The 17681-nt window shown below is 41.9% G+C and overlaps 1 protein-coding gene and 1 long non-coding RNA gene across 3 annotated transcripts in view; both read right to left on the bottom strand.

The window, feature by feature from the left end:
* Window positions 1-1796: 1796 nt before the first annotated feature.
* LOC113013082 (uncharacterized) overlaps window positions 1797-17681 on the bottom strand; it is a 29173-nt gene continuing 13288 nt past the window's right edge. For both annotated transcript variants that reach the window (XM_026153684.1, XM_026153685.1), the window contains 4 exons: window positions 14819-15424; window positions 10877-11482; window positions 5884-6489; window positions 1797-2549 (listed from right to left, as the gene is read on the bottom strand). In XM_026153684.1, coding sequence (XP_026009469.1) covers window positions 1836-2549; window positions 5884-6489; window positions 10877-11482; window positions 14819-15424 — 2532 coding nt within the window. In that variant the 3' untranslated portion in view covers window positions 1797-1835. The remainder of the gene's footprint in view (window positions 2550-5883; window positions 6490-10876; window positions 11483-14818; window positions 15425-17681) is intronic.
* On the bottom strand, window positions 9110-9606 carry LOC113013083 (uncharacterized). Its single transcript, XR_003270786.1, has 3 exons — window positions 9410-9606; window positions 9248-9337; window positions 9110-9170 (listed from the first exon to the last, which is right to left on the bottom strand). It is a non-coding gene; the product is annotated as an uncharacterized LOC113013083 (long non-coding RNA).

Here is a 17681-nt window from a genome sequence, read left to right as displayed (position 1 = left end):
ATTGATAAAGTTAAAGAAAAAAGTCAAAGGCATTAATCATCCATGTAACTGTGTCACTATAAAACACTTTAAAACAGGCTTTAAACAAAGTGATTTTAAGCATTCCACATGAGCTTTTCAAGAATTTGCGTCACTTAAAGCACATTATGTCAGTTTGTTTAAGAAGCAGGGTTGCAGCCATTTCATTATGATGTCACTCTCAAAGATCACAGAGCAGATCACATAGCATTTGTAGAATCAAGAGATCTGGTACAAAGACGTGCATGTGGTGTCTTATTGCACCCCAAAATGATATGTGGCAGGATCTTTTAGTGGTTTTTGTACAGCGGATCAGTTAATTTGTGCGTGCATACCACCCCAAATGTACCTTGCATTCAAGAAAGACCTCAACTGTTACTGGAACATATGGCTCAGCTAAAATGCAGGTCCAGGTTTACAGGCCAGCTGTATTTCTGCTACGTGCACATGGAATTGACACTTCATTGCATATACATTTGCCTCCCGTTCCTTTTGTTGTTTTAGGTTAATACTTTAAAAGGCGATTTAAAAAAATTTAAATAACGTGAGAGTTATGTCAGGTGGCATTGTATGTGTGTGAAAGCTGTACATTTCTCCTCAAATCAATGTTTTGATTCAGTGTGTCAACCCATGTGGTACTTTAAATTACAAAATGAAGGTTTAGAGTGCTGCAGTCTAGTAGGTATTGACTCAAGCAAGATTTAAAAAGCATTACAAGTTGATCATGACCCTAATTCAGAAAGCATTAATTTTTTCCTGCAAAAGAACACAACCTCCAGGCTTTTTCAGCATTGTCAGTTTGTGCAAAGAATCATTTTCCACTACATGTACAACAGGTGAAAAACAAATTAAAATAAACACATTAAACCTCCCAAGTGTTTTTTGTTTAATTGCTATTATTTTTCATTTCCTAAAGATTAATTGAAAGGTCCATGGAGTTTGGAGGGTGAGGACCCAGGAAACCGCAACAAGGAGGAGAGGGACAGAAAATGGCAAGTCGCAAAGGAGGCCTTGGAGACCATGATGAAAATGTCCACCTCACTCAGGCTTTTTGCTTTAGACTTTCCATTCTGGACCAATCTATGTGCAGAAATGTGCCTAAAACCCTGAAAACTGTTAAACTTACCACAGATATTCACTTAGTGTCTATAATAACAACATTTAATAGTTTCATGAATTGTGTTCATCTCATACCCAAACCACCTTTATCAAATTCTACTCTAAATTCTGCTCTAATACAATACCAGTACTCATGACCAGAGTGCACAAATGCAACATTGTTTTTTCATACTTGACAACACAATAAAACACAAGAAAAATCAGAATATGTTTGAGATTAGGATTTTTATTTGATGGTAAATCAATTTTCTTAAAATTTCATTTTGTTTTACTTTGATGCTATAATAGATGATTTTAAAATTCAGTTAAATCTAAGATTATATAGCATCGCAGCAAAACAAGAGTCTCCTCAAGGTGCTTTATAATGTAAGGTGAAAACCCTACAGTATTAGCAGGAAAATACCCAACAATCAAAAGATCCCCTTTGAGCAAGCACTAGGCGACAGTGGGGAGAAAAAACTCCCTTTAAACAGGAAGAAACCTCCAGCAGAACCAGGCTCAAGAGGGGGCGGCCATCTGCTGCGACCGGTTGGGGGTGATGGAGAGACAATATAGGGAGACAAGATGAAATATACTTCTGTTGGCCAATTACATTGTTTTTGAATAAATTATTAAATGCTTCGAGATCTTTAAAGAAGCATTGTAGTGTGTGTGTGTGTGTGGGGGGGGGGGGGGGGGGGGGGGGTGCAGCTGGTCTTTTAGTCATCGCTGCTGCCCCTACAGCAGCTCCTAAACGGCTTCATTAAAGCTTTTCCCACTGCTCGAAAGAACCTTGTGATTTTAGACTTCAGTGGGGGATTGAGTACAACCTCAATAATCATGTCCAGGAGATCCAGAAAAAGTTCATCAAAAGTGTAATCATCTGGTGTAAGAGCCGAATGTACAAACTGATCTGCAGAGTCAAGCTCCTTTATAAGGGCCTTACTCATTTTCTTTAGCATCCGCCGTTTGTTATTTTTAAGAGCACTCAGATATCCTGGGATTCTGACCTTATCTAGAAGCAGATCTGTAAGACGCCTGGTGATCGCTTCGTAATTTTCTATATTCAGATAGTTTGTGTCGAAAAGACATTTCTCCAGGAGCTCATCTAACAGACAGTTACTGAAGTCTCTGACAATTTTCTCAGACTCCTCCTGTAAGTTTTCAGAGGTTGATGGCTGACTTTGAGCTTCTGTAAGCCCAGCTTCAGTGATTGGTTCAGGCTCAGGGCTGTTTTCTGGGGGTGGGCCCTGCTCTAGTACACTCACGCAGGAGACTGTTTCATTTTTGGGAGGACAATCTGGACGTGACTCTGGTTCAGACAGTCTGTCATTTTCTTTTTGCTCTGTTGGAGTCAGTGCTCTTAAAATCACATCCTGGATGTCTCCCACGGCACCAGAAATCTTGTCACTTTGAACAGTTTGATCCAAAGCATCATTCTCTAACCACAGAAGAGTGTTTTGCAAAAACTTTTGCACTGAGTCTTCTACAGTCACATAGAGGACCTCGGGCGAAAAGGGTAACTCATCTGTTGGCTCTGCAGACCTAGAGATGACAGAGTCTGAAAGACATTTTCCTGATAGCATCACAGGGAGTACATATCTTTCAGTTGACTGGAGATGGTCATACACTTTATCTGTCAACTCCCTGGAAAACATCTCAATTTCCTTTATCCTTTCCAGGGGGTTCCAGATACGGTTCAAATGTTCTGGCCCGTTTAATTTATTAAACATTTGTTCAAGAACAGGTTTGATGGTGTTATAATCAACTGGGGAAGAACTCTTAAACATGCTATCCATCACTGGTGTGTTTACATAGCTACAAAAAGAACTGTAGCTGTCCATACAATCTGCTCTCTGATCATCAAGAGACTTGACCGGTTCGTGGAGACAGATGAAGAACCTTTTGTTTTTCTTCACCAGGTGTTTTATCTCTCTGATCATTTTGTAAAACTGCTTTTTGGCAAAAGCGCAGAAGTGGTCTTTGTGCAGCTTTTGGTCATTGCTTTTTCTGGATGGGATGCATGACGTGAAAAAGTTTTTCACCTTTTGGATATTTAACTGCACATTAAAAGCAGATTCGCGTGAGTCACATTTCTCACTAGATGTGACATCTTCACCATCAAAAGACTGCAGATTATCAATTATTGTCATTACAATGTCAGCTGCAGCTATTTCTGCTGGCGTGCTGGGACGCTGGAGACTTTCAGCTGTCTCAGCATCTGTGCACTTCTCTATCTCTGTGTCATCTTCGGCATTCGAATACTTCAGAGTGTCAAGTATTGCACTGACAACATCAGCCACGATCACTTCACCTGTGGTGCTGGAACGACTTTCCGCCATCTCTCCAGTTTCACTTTCTTTTATCTCTACAGGCGTCATGTCATTTTCATCCTTATTGTCCTCTGTGATTCCTGTGTCTGTGCTCCATTTGGTGAGAGCGCTGCTCACCTCCTCAACAACCATTGCCTTCTCAGAGATCTTTGATTCAGTACTCTCTGAATTAGACGGGCTAGGGGAACTAGCTGCGCCGCCCTTTGACATGCACTGGCTGCTTAGCTTAGCTGCACATTTTTCCAAACACGAGGCTGCGTGAGAGACCATGCGTCGAAGGTTTTTTGTGGTTGTCATTTTTCCACTGACATAAACGGCAGGATCTGACCGTAAATCCGGGTTGTTCAAGAGTAGAGTCACAGCTGAGTCGACCTTTTCTGAGATCTCCAATTCAATCAGTTTTGTCAGCTTCTTACTGGACTGACAGTTTTCATGGGGGGTGTTAAGAGCGATGCCAATGCTGGTTGAAAGAGAGTCTCCCAGCGACGGAGCTATTTTTGCCACAGGTATGCTGATACCTGTTTGGGACAATTCGTCTGTCATTAACTCCTGAAGTGTGGGAAGTGCAGATTTCAGGATGCCGCTAGAAACTATCTGAATGATTTCGATTATCATATCAGCCAGTAATGCTTGGAGATCAGAGTCCCAGATTCCCTGTTCAATCATTCCCCATTGTACCTGGGAGAACTGATCGAAACACTTGGTTATAGCTGGTAAAATATGCTCGGGAATAATGGGGATAGAGCCTGTAGTCTGAAATTCAGCCATTGTGGACGTTTCTGTTTCAGTACAATTATTTGAAGGACTTTGAAAATCTAAGATTCTAGAGTGCGAAGATCGCGGTCTGTACATCTCATTTACTTAACGCTAAGTAGATTGTGAGTCCTGGCGGGTTCTATATATAGGCTCAGTTGACTGTAACGTCACGGGCACGTCAAAGCGTTCGCTTACGTCACAGTCAGGCGATCAAAGCGTTCGCTACTTCACGTCACACGCATGCGCACTGTCTGTGTTTTGAACTCCCACGCACAGGCTTCCCGACTTAAACCGCTAATAAATTCTTACATACACATCGTGTTGGTGTAAAATACAGTATCTGGAAGCGAAAGGACATTTAGCCTCGTTATTTACTCTCTTAAAATGCACAACACCCATATATAAAGTAACCGCGTGCGGCATTTTAAGAGAGTAAATATTGACTCAAGCAAGATTTAAAAAGCATTACAAGTTGATCATGACCCTAATTCAGAAAGCATTAATTTTTTCCTGCAAAAGAACACAACCTCCAGGCTTTTTCAGCATTGTCAGTTTGTGCAAAGAATCATTTTCCACTACATGTACAACAGGTGAAAAACAAATTAAAATAAACACATTAAACCTCCCAAGTGTTTTTTGTTTAATTGCTATTATTTTTCATTTCCTAAAGATTAATTGAAAGGTCCATGGAGTTTGGAGGGTGAGGACCCAGGAAACCGCAACAAGGAGGAGAGGGACAGAAAATGGCAAGTCGCAAAGGAGGCCTTGGAGACCATGATGAAAATGTCCACCTCACTCAGGCTTTTTGCTTTAGACTTTCCATTCTGGACCAATCTATGTGCAGAAATGTGCCTAAAACCCTGAAAACTGTTAAACTTACCACAGATATTCACTTAGTGTCTATAATAACAACATTTAATAGTTTCATGAATTGTGTTCATCTCATACCCAAACCACCTTTATCAAATTCTACTCTAAATTCTGCTCTAATACAATACCAGTACTCATGACCAGAGTGCACAAATGCAACATTGTTTTTTCATACTTGACAACACAATAAAACACAAGAAAAATCAGAATATGTTTGAGATTAGGATTTTTATTTGATGGTAAATCAATTTTCTTAAAATTTCATTTTGTTTTACTTTGATGCTATAATGGATGATTTTAAAATTCAGTTAAATCTAAGATTATATAGCATCGTAGCAAAACAAGAGTCTCCTCAAGGTGCTTTATAATGTAAGGTGAAAACCCTACAGTATTAGCAGGAAAATACCCAACAATCAAAAGATCCCCTTTGAGCAAGCACTAGGCGACAGTGGGGAGAAAAAACTCCCTTTTAACAGGAAGAAACCTCCAGCAGAACCAGGCTCAAGAGGGGGCGGCCATCTGCTGCGACCGGTTGGGGGTGATGGAGAGACAATATAGGGAGACAAGATGAAATATACTTCTGTTGGCCAATTACATTGTTTTTGAATAAATTATTAAATGCTTCGAGATCTTTAAAGAAGCATTGTAGTGTGTGTGTGTGTGGGGGGGGGGGGGGGGGGGGGGGGGTGCAGCTGGTCTTTTAGTCATCGCTGCTGCCCCTACAGCAGCTCCTAAACGGCTTCATTAAAGCTTTTCCCACTGCTCGAAAGAACCTTGTAATTTTAGACTTCAGTGGGGGATTGAGTACAACCTCAATAATCATGTCCAGGAGATCCAGAAAAAGTTCATCAAAAGTGTAATCATCTGGTGTAAGAGCCGAATGTACAAACTGATCTGCAGAGTCAAGCTCCTTTATAAGGGCCTTACTCATTTTCTTTAGCATCCGCCGTTTGTTATTTTTAAGAGCACTCAGATATCCTGGGATTCTGACCTTATCTAGAAGCAGATCTGTAAGACGCCTGGTGATCGCTTCGTAATTTTCTATATTCAGATAGTTTGTGTCGAAAAGACATTTCTCCAGGAGCTCATCTAACAGACAGTTACTGAAGTCTCTGACAATTTTCTCAGACTCCTCCTGTAAGTTTTCAGAGGTTGATGGCTGACTTTGAGCTTCTGTAAGCCCAGCTTCAGTGATTGGTTCAGGCTCAGGGCTGTTTTCTGGGGGTGGGCCCTGCTCTAGTACACTCACGCAGGAGACTGTTTCATTTTTGGGAGGACAATCTGGACGTGACTCTGGTTCAGACAGTCTGTCATTTTCTTTTTGCTCTGTTGGAGTCAGTGCTCTTAAAATCACATCCTGGATGTCTCCCACGGCACCAGAAATCTTGTCACTTTGAACAGTTTGATCCAAAGCATCATTCTCTAACCACAGAAGAGTGTTTTGCAAAAACTTTTGCACTGAGTCTTCTACAGTCACATAGAGGACCTCGGGCGAAAAGGGTAACTCATCTGTTGGCTCTGCAGACCTAGAGATGACAGAGTCTGAAAGACATTTTCCTGATAGCATCACAGGGAGTACATATCTTTCAGTTGACTGGAGATGGTCATACACTTTATCTGTCAACTCCCTGGAAAACATCTCAATTTCCTTTATCCTTTCCAGGGGGTTCCAGATACGGTTCAAATGTTCTGGCCCGTTTAATTTATTAAACATTTGTTCAAGAACAGGTTTGATGGTGTTATAATCAACTGGGGAAGAACTCTTAAACATGCTATCCATCACTGGTGTGTTTACATAGCTACAAAAAGAACTGTAGCTGTCCATACAATCTGCTCTCTGATCATCAAGAGACTTGACCGGTTCGTGGAGACAGATGAAGAACCTTTTGTTTTTCTTCACCAGGTGTTTTATCTCTCTGATCATTTTGTAAAACTGCTTTTTGGCAAAAGCGCAGAAGTGGTCTTTGTGCAGCTTTTGGTCATTGCTTTTTCTGGATGGGATGCATGACGTGAAAAAGTTTTTCACCTTTTGGATATTTAACTGCACATTAAAAGCAGATTCGCGTGAGTCACATTTCTCACTAGATGTGACATCTTCACCATCAAAAGACTGCAGATTATCAATTATTGTCATTACAATGTCAGCTGCAGCTATTTCTGCTGGCGTGCTGGGACGCTGGAGACTTTCAGCTGTCTCAGCATCTGTGCACTTCTCTATTTCTGTGTCATCTTCGGCATTCGAATACTTCAGAGTGTCAAGTATTGCACTGACAACATCAGCCACGATCACTTCACCTGTGGTGCTGGAACGACTTTCCGCCATCTCTCCAGTTTCACTTTCTTTTATCTCTACAGGCGTCATGTCATTTTCATCCTTATTGTCCTCTGTGATTCCTGTGTCTGTGCTCCATTTGGTGAGAGCGCTGCTCACCTCCTCAACAACCATTGCCTTCTCAGAGATCTTTGATTCAGTACTCTCTGAATTAGACGGGCTAGGGGAACTAGCTGCGCCGCCCTTTGACATGCACTGGCTGCTTAGCTTAGCTGCACATTTTTCCAAACACGAGGCTGCGTGAGAGACCATGCGTCGAAGGTTTTTTGTGGTTGTCATTTTTCCACTGACATAAACGGCAGGATCTGACCGTAAATCCGGGTTGTTCAAGAGTAGAGTCACAGCTGAGTCGACCTTTTCTGAGATCTCCAATTCAATCAGTTTTGTCAGCTTCTTACTGGACTGACAGTTTTCATGGGGGGTGTTAAGAGCGATGCCAATGCTGGTTGAAAGAGAGTCTCCCAGCGACGGAGCTATTTTTGCCACAGGTATGCTGATACCTGTTTGGGACAATTCGTCTGTCATTAACTCCTGAAGTGTGGGAAGTGCAGATTTCAGGATGCCGCTAGAAACTATCTGAATGATTTCGATTATCATATCAGCCAGTAATGCTTGGAGATCAGAGTCCCAGATTCCCTGTTCAATCATTCCCCATTGTACCTGGGAGAACTGATCGAAACACTTGGTTATAGCTGGTAAAATATGCTCGGGAATAATGGGGATAGAGCCTGTAGTCTGAAATTCAGCCATTGTGGACGTTTCTGTTTCAGTACAATTATTTGAAGGACTTTGAAAATCTAAGATTCTAGAGTGCGAAGATCGCGGTCTGGACATCTCATTTACTTAACGCTAAGTAGATTGTGAGTCCTGGCGGGTTCTATATATAGGCTCAGTTGACTGTAACGTCACGGGCACGTCAAAGCGTTCGCTTACGTCACAGTCAGGCGATCAAAGCGTTCGCTACTTCACGTCACACGCATGCGCACTGTCTGTGTTTTGAACTCCCACGCACAGGCTTCCCGACTTAAACCGCTAATAAATTCTTACATACACATCGTGTTGGTGTAAAATACAGTATCTGGAAGCGAAAGGACATTTAGCCTCGTTATTTACTCTCTTAAAATGCACAACACCCATATATAAATGTGACCCGTGGTAGGTACCTATTTAAAATAGGACAGAGCCGTAGGCGCACAGTCAGTTTAAAAGAGTTTAATTTTTTAATACAAAATAAAAGAAACAGTGTAACAGCGGCACCTCAAACCAATTAAAAACGTTACCTTATTAGAGACGATAAAACTGTGCGATTGCCCGTGAGACGGGACAAGCGCTGCGGGGAACCGTTTAAAAACAAATCGACATAGCACACAGGTTAAACATGGACGGACACTCACACATGACCCCAAATGGGTAAAACACTATAGAAAAAAAGTCAAATCTTCAGTGCCGTCTTCACTCGGGCCCACCGCTGTGCATGCAAAAGCGGGGAGACAAAAAAAAGGATTTGTTTTCCCTGCAGCGCCTTCACCGTCTGCGACAATATATATATATATATATAAATAAAGGGGTTAAAATACTAAAAGGATCAATATCTGTGGTGCCTACTGATACAGAAAAAGTAAAACCAAAAACCAAAACCATCGACAGCCGCAGCAGTCAGTCTGTCGGCTTACACCAGTTTAAAACAAATTAAAAACACACTGATGTGTTGGGTCCTTTGCCCGCAGCCAGAAATCCACCTGGCAAAGCAGCAGCTCGGTACTCTGTGAATAAAAGACAGGAGATCACTAGCTGGACAATAAAACACAGGAATATTCCTCCACTGAATTGGTTTTGTTACCTGTCCACAAGTTCGTGTCACACCCTAATAAATGTGGGTCAGTGGCGATGAAGTCCACTATACCGTTCTCACGGGAGCAATGTTTCCCACCTACAAGGTGCAAATAACTGTAAACCTCTGCCAACAGCCAGAGCTCAAGTGGTACATTTTTGTGTAACCTACCGTTCTAACAGAAGTTTAGGGGAAGGACGCGTATCAGACTTTCATAATTAAGAAACACCAACTTGCCCAACTCGGACCAAGCACTCGCAGCTTCAGGTTTGCAAAGGAATACCCAATTGCCCACACCTGCGCTTATGAAAGGAGCGAAGACCAGCTCCGCCCACCAGGGGCGGTCCCAAATCTCCAGGTCTCACCTGTCACATAAAGTAACCGCGTGCGGCATTTTAAGAGAGTAAATATTGACTCAAGCAAGATTTAAAAAGCATTACAAGTTGATCATGACCCTAATTCAGAAAGCATTAATTTTTTCCTGCAAAAGAACACAACCTCCAGGCTTTTTCAGCATTGTCAGTTTGTGCAAAGAATCATTTTCCACTACATGTACAACAGGTGAAAAACAAATTAAAATAAACACATTAAACCTCCCAAGTGTTTTTTGTTTAATTGCTATTATTTTTCATTTCCTAAAGATTAATTGAAAGGTCCATGGAGTTTGGAGGGTGAGGACCCAGGAAACCGCAACAAGGAGGAGAGGGACAGAAAATGGCAAGTCGCAAAGGAGGCCTTGGAGACCATGATGAAAATGTCCACCTCACTCAGGCTTTTTGCTTTAGACTTTCCATTCTGGACCAATCTATGTGCAGAAATGTGCCTAAAACCCTGAAAACTGTTAAACTTACCACAGATATTCACTTAGTGTCTATAATAACAACATTTAATAGTTTCATGAATTGTGTTCATCTCATACCCAAACCACCTTTATCAAATTCTACTCTAAATTCTGCTCTAATACAATACCAGTACTCATGACCAGAGTGCACAAATGCAACATTGTTTTTTCATACTTGACAACACAATAAAACACAAGAAAAATCAGAATATGTTTGAGATTAGGATTTTTATTTGATGGTAAATCAATTTTCTTAAAATTTCATTTTGTTTTACTTTGATGCTATAATAGATGATTTTAAAATTCAGTTAAATCTAAGATTATATAGCATCGCAGCAAAACAAGAGTCTCCTCAAGGTGCTTTATAATGTAAGGTGAAAACCCTACAGTATTAGCAGGAAAATACCCAACAATCAAAAGATCCCCTTTGAGCAAGCACTAGGCGACAGTGGGGAGAAAAACTCCCTTTAAACAGGAAGAAACCTCCAGCAGAACCAGGCTCAAGAGGGGGCGGCCATCTGCTGCGACCGGTTGGGGGTGATGGAGAGACAATATAGGGAGACAAGATGAAATATACTTCTGTTGGCCAATTACATTGTTTTTGAATAAATTATTAAATGCTTCGAGATCTTTAAAGAAGCATTGTAGTGTGTGTGTGTGTGGGGGGGGGGGGGGGTGCCGCTGGTTTTTTAGTCATCGCTGCTGCCCCTACAGCAGCTCCTAAACGGCTTCATTAAAGCTTTTCCCACTGCCCGAAAGAACCTTGTAATTTTAGACTTCAGTGGGGGATTGAGTACAACCTCAATAATCATGTCCAGGAGATCCAGAAAAAGTTCATCAAAAGTGTAATCATCTGGTGTAAGAGCCGAATGTACAAACTGATCTGCAGAGTCAAGCTCCTTTATAAGGGCCTTACTCATTTTCTTTAGCATCCGCCGTTTGTTATTTTTAAGAGCACTCAGATATCCTGGGATTCTGACCTTATCTAGAAGCAGATCTGTAAGACGCCTGGTGATCGCTTCGTAATTTTCTATATTCAGATAGTTTGTGTCGAAAAGACATTTCTCCAGGAGCTCATCTAACAGACAGTTACTGAAGTCTCTGACAATTTTCTCAGACTCCTCCTGTAAGTTTTCAGAGGTTGATGGCTGACTTTGAGCTTCTGTAAGCCCAGCTTCAGTGATTGGTTCAGGCTCAGGGCTGTTTTCTGGGGGTGGGCCCTGCTCTAGTACACTCACGCAGGAGACTGTTTCATTTTTGGGAGGACAATCTGGACGTGACTCTGGTTCAGACAGTCTGTCATTTTCTTTTTGCTCTGTTGGAGTCAGTGCTCTTAAAATCACATCCTGGATGTCTCCCACGGCACCAGAAATCTTGTCACTTTGAACAGTTTGATCCAAAGCATCATTCTCTAACCACAGAAGAGTGTTTTGCAAAAACTTTTGCACTGAGTCTTCTACAGTCACATAGAGGACCTCGGGCGAAAAGGGTAACTCATCTGTTGGCTCTGCAGACCTAGAGATGACAGAGTCTGAAAGACATTTTCCTGATAGCATCACAGGGAGTACATATCTTTCAGTTGACTGGAGATGGTCATACACTTTATCTGTCAACTCCCTGGAAAACATCTCAATTTCCTTTATCCTTTCCAGGGGGTTCCAGATACGGTTCAAATGTTCTGGCCCGTTTAATTTATTAAACATTTGTTCAAGAACAGGTTTGATGGTGTTATAATCAACTGGGGAAGAACTCTTAAACATGCTATCCATCACTGGTGTGTTTACATAGCTACAAAAAGAACTGTAGCTGTCCATACAATCTGCTCTCTGATCATCAAGAGACTTGACCGGTTCGTGGAGACAGATGAAGAACCTTTTGTTTTTCTTCACCAGGTGTTTTATCTCTCTGATCATTTTGTAAAACTGCTTTTTGGCAAAAGCGCAGAAGTGGTCTTTGTGCAGCTTTTGGTCATTGCTTTTTCTGGATGGGATGCATGACGTGAAAAAGTTTTTCACCTTTTGGATATTTAACTGCACATTAAAAGCAGATTCGCGTGAGTCACATTTCTCACTAGATGTGACATCTTCACCATCAAAAGACTGCAGATTATCAATTATTGTCATTACAATGTCAGCTGCAGCTATTTCTGCTGGCGTGCTGGGACGCTGGAGACTTTCAGCTGTCTCAGCATCTGTGCACTTCTCTATCTCTGTGTCATCTTCGGCATTCGAATACTTCAGAGTGTCAAGTATTGCACTGACAACATCAGCCACGATCACTTCACCTGTGGTGCTGGAACGACTTTCCGCCATCTCTCCAGTTTCACTTTCTTTTATCTCTACAGGCGTCATGTCATTTTCATCCTTATTGTCCTCTGTGATTCCTGTGTCTGTGCTCCATTTGGTGAGAGCGCTGCTCACCTCCTCAACAACCATTGCCTTCTCAGAGATCTTTGATTCAGTACTCTCTGAATTAGACGGGCTAGGGGAACTAGCTGCGCCGCCCTTTGACATGCACTGGCTGCTTAGCTTAGCTGCACATTTTTCCAAACACGAGGCTGCGTGAGAGACCATGCGTCGAAGGTTTTTTGTGGTTGTCATTTTTCCACTGACATAAACGGCAGGATCTGACCGTAAATCCGGGTTGTTCAAGAGTAGAGTCACAGCTGAGTCGACCTTTTCTGAGATCTCCAATTCAATCAGTTTTGTCAGCTTCTTACTGGACTGACAGTTTTCATGGGGGGTGTTAAGAGCGATGCCAATGCTGGTTGAAAGAGAGTCTCCCAGCGACGGAGCTATTTTTGCCACAGGTATGCTGATACCTGTTTGGGACAATTCGTCTGTCATTAACTCCTGAAGTGTGGGAAGTGCAGATTTCAGGATGCCGCTAGAAACTATCTGAATGATTTCGATTATCATATCAGCCAGTAATGCTTGGAGATCAGAGTCCCAGATTCCCTGTTCAATCATTCCCCATTGTACCTGGGAGAACTGATCGAAACACTTGGTTATAGCTGGTAAAATATGCTCGGGAATAATGGGGATAGAGCCTGTAGTCTGAAATTCAGCCATTGTGGACGTTTCGGTTTCAGTAAAATTATTTGAAGGACTTTGAAAATCTAAGATTCTAGAGTGCGAAGATCGCGGTCTGTACATCTCATTTACTTAACGCTAAGTAGATTGTGAGTCCTGGCGGGTTCTATATATAGGCTCAGTTGACTGTAACGTCACGGGCACGTCAAAGCGTTCGCTTACGTCACAGTCAGGCGATCAAAGCGTTCGCTACTTCACGTCACACGCATGCGCACTGTCTGTGTTTTGAACTCCCACGCACAGGCTTCCCGACTTAAACCGCTAATAAATTCTTACATACACATCGTGTTGGTGTAAAATACAGTATCTGGAAGCGAAAGGACATTTAGCCTCGTTATTTACTCTCTTAAAATGCACAACACCCATATATAAAGTAACCGCGTGCGGCATTTTAAGAGAGTAAATATTGACTCAAGCAAGATTTAAAAAGCATTACAAGTTGATCATGACCCTAATTCAGAAAGCATTAATTTTTTCCTGCAAAAGAACACAACCTCCAGGCTTTTTCAGCATTGTCAGTTTGTGCAAAGAATCATTTTCCACTACATGTACAACAGGTGAAAAACAAATTAAAATAAACACATTAAACCTCCCAAGTGTTTTTTGTTTAATTGCTATTATTTTTCATTTCCTAAAGATTAATTGAAAGGTCCATGGAGTTTGGAGGGTGAGGACCCAGGAAACCGCAACAAGGAGGAGAGGGACAGAAAATGGCAAGTCGCAAAGGAGGCCTTGGAGACCATGATGAAAATGTCCACCTCACTCAGGCTTTTTGCTTTAGACTTTCCATTCTGGACCAATCTATGTGCAGAAATGTGCCTAAAACCCTGAAAACTGTTAAACTTACCACAGATATTCACTTAGTGTCTATAATAACAACATTTAATAGTTTCATGAATTGTGTTCATCTCATACCCAAACCACCTTTATCAAATTCTACTCTAAATTCTGCTCTAATACAATACCAGTACTCATGACCAGAGTGCACAAATGCAACATTGTTTTTTCATACTTGACAACACAATAAAACACAAGAAAAATCAGAATATGTTTGAGATTAGGATTTTTATTTGATGGTAAATCAATTTTCTTAAAATTTCATTTTGTTTTACTTTGATGCTATAATGGATGATTTTAAAATTCAGTTAAATCTAAGATTATATAGCATCGCAGCAAAACAAGAGTCTCCTCAAGGTGCTTTATAATGTAAGGTGAAAACCCTACAGTATTAGCAGGAAAATACCCAACAATCAAAAGATCCCCTTTGAGCAAGCACTAGGCGACAGTGGGGAGAAAAACTCCCTTTTAAACAGGAAGAAACCTCCAGCAGAACCAGGCTCAAGAGGGGGCGGCCATCTGCTGCGACCGGTTGGGGGTGATGGAGAGACAATATAGGGAGACAAGATGAAATATACTTCTGTTGGCCAATTACATTATTTTTGAATAAATTATTAAATGCTTCGAGATCTTTAAAGAAGCATTGTAGTGTGTGTGTGTGTGTGTGGGGGGGGGGGGGGGGGGGGGGGTGCAGCTGGTCTTTTAGTCATCGCTGCTGCCCCTACAGCAGCTCCTAAACGGCTTCATTAAAGCTTTTCCCACTGCTCGAAAGAACCTTGTAATTTTAGACTTCAGTGGGGGATTGAGTACAACCTCAATAATCATGTCCAGGAGATCCAGAAAAAGTTCATCAAAAGTGTAATCATCTGGTGTAAGAGCCGAATGTACAAACTGATCTGCAGAGTCAAGCTCCTTTATAAGGGCCTTACTCATTTTCTTTAGCATCCGCTGTTTGTTATTTTTAAGAGCACTCAGATATCCTGGGATTCTGACCTTATCTAGAAGCAGATCTGTAAGACGCCTGGTGATCGCTTCGTAATTTTCTATATTCAGATAGTTTGTGTCGAAAAGACATTTCTCCAGGAGCTCATCTAACAGACAGTTACTGAAGTCTCTGACAATTTTCTCAGACTCCTCCTGTAAGTTTTCAGAGGTTGATGGCTGACTTTGAGCTTCTGTAAGCCCAGCTTCAGTGATTGGTTCAGGCTCAGGGCTGTTTTCTGGGGGTGGGCCCTGCTCTAGTACACTCACGCAGGAGACTGTTTCATTTTTGGGAGGACAATCTGGACGTGACTCTGGTTCAGACAGTCTGTCATTTTCTTTTTGCTCTGTTGGAGTCAGTGCTCTTAAAATCACATCCTGGATGTCTCCCACGGCACCAGAAATCTTGTCACTTTGAACAGTTTGATCCAAAGCATCATTCTCTAACCACAGAAGAGTGTTTTGCAAAAACTTTTGCACTGAGTCTTCTACAGTCACATAGAGGACCTCGGGCGAAAAGGGTAACTCATCTGTTGGCTCTGCAGACCTAGAGATGACAGAGTCTGAAAGACATTTTCCTGATAGCATCACAGGGAGTACATATCTTTCAGTTGACTGGAGATGGTCATACACTTTATCTGTCAACTCCCTGGAAAACATCTCAATTTCCTTTATCCTTTCCAGGGGGTTCCAGATACGGTTCAAATGTTCTGGCCCGTTTAATTTATTAAACATTTGTTCAAGAACAGGTTTGATGGTGTTATAATCAACTGGGGAAGAACTCTTAAACATGCTATCCATCACTGGTGTGTTTACATAGCTACAAAAAGAACTGTAGCTGTCCATACAATCTGCTCTCTGATCATCAAGAGACTTGACCGGTTCGTGGAGACAGATGAAGAACCTTTTGTTTTTCTTCACCAGGTGTTTTATCTCTCTGATCATTTTGTAAAACTGCTTTTTGGCAAAAGCGCAGAAGTGGTCTTTGTGCAGCTTTTGGTCATTGCTTTTTCTGGATGGGATGCATGACGTGAAAAAGTTTTTCACCTTTTGGATATTTAACTGCACATTAAAAGCAGATTCGCGTGAGTCACATTTCTCACTAGATGTGACATCTTCACCATCAAAAGACTGCAGATTATCAATTATTGTCATTACAATGTCAGCTGCAGCTATTTCTGCTGGCGTGCTGGGACGCTGGAGACTTTCAGCTGTCTCAGCATCTGTGCACTTCTCTATTCTGTGTCATCTTCGGCATTCGAATACTTCAGAGTGTCAAGTATTGCACTGACAACATCAGCCACGATCACTTCACCTGTGGTGCTGGAACGACTTTCCGCCATCTCTCCAGTTTCACTTTCTTTTATCTCTACAGGCGTCATGTCATTTTCATCCTTATTGTCCTCTGTGATTCCTGTGTCTGTGCTCCATTTGGTGAGAGCGCTGCTCACCTCCTCAACAACCATTGCCTTCTCAGAGATCTTTGATTCAGTACTCTCTGAATTAGACGGGCTAGGGGAACTAGCTGCGCCGCCCTTTGACATGCACTGGCTGCTTAGCTTAGCTGCACATTTTTCCAAACACGAGGCTGCGTGAGAGACCATGCGTCGAAGGTTTTTTGTGGTTGTCATTTTTCCACTGACATAAACGGCAGGATCTGACCGTAAATCCGGGTTGTTCAAGAGTAGAGTCACAGCTGAGTCGACCTTTTCTGAGATCTCCAATTCAATCAGTTTTGTCAGCTTCTTACTGGACTGACAGTTTTCATGGGGGGTGTTAAGAGCGATGCCAATGCTGGTTGAAAGAGAGTCTCCCAGCGACGGAGCTATTTTTGCCACAGGTATGCTGATACCTGTTTGGGACAATTCGTCTGTCATTAACTCCTGAAGTGTGGGAAGTGCAGATTTCAGGATGCCGCTAGAAACTATCTGAATGATTTCGATTATCATATCAGCCAGTAATGCTTGGAGATCAGAGTCCCAGATTCCCTGTTCAATCATTCCCCATTGTACCTGGGAGAACTGATCGAAACACTTGGTTATAGCTGGTAAAATATGCTCGGGAATAATGGGGATAGAGCCTGTAGTCTGAAATTCAGCCATTGTGGACGTTTCTGTTTCAGTACAATTATTTGAAGGACTTTGAAAATCTAAGATTCTAGAGTGCGAAGATCGCGGTCTGGACATCTCATTTACTTAACGCTAAGTAGATTGTGAGTCCTGGCGGGTTCTATATATAGGCTCAGTTGACTGTAACGTCACGGGCACGTCAAAGCGTTCGCTTACGTCACAGTCAGGCGATCAAAGCGTTCGCTACTTCACGTCACACGCATGCGCACTGTCTGTGTTTTGAACTCCCACGCACAGGCTTCCCGACTTAAACCGCTAATAAATTCTTACATACACATCGTGTTGGTGTAAAATACAGTATCTGGAAGCGAAAGGACATTTAGCCTCGTTATTTACTCTCTTAAAATGCACAACACCCATATATAAATGTGACCCGTGGTAGGTACCTATTTAAAATAGGACAGAGCCGTAGGCGCACAGTCAGTTTAAAAGAGTTTAATTTTTTAATACAAAATAAAAGAAACAGTGTAACAGCGGCACCTCAACCAATTAAAACGTTACCTTATTAGAGACGATAAAACTGTGCGATTGCCCGTGAGACGGGACAAGCGCTGCGGGAACCG

The sequence above is a fragment of the Astatotilapia calliptera genome, chromosome 20, assembly GCF_900246225.1.
Source record: "Astatotilapia calliptera chromosome 20, fAstCal1.2, whole genome shotgun sequence".
In the NCBI taxonomy this organism is placed as follows: Eukaryota; Metazoa; Chordata; class Actinopteri; order Cichliformes; family Cichlidae; genus Astatotilapia; species Astatotilapia calliptera.
Note: the sequence above shows the minus strand (reverse complement) of the source record. Positions and strands in the feature narration are given on the sequence as shown.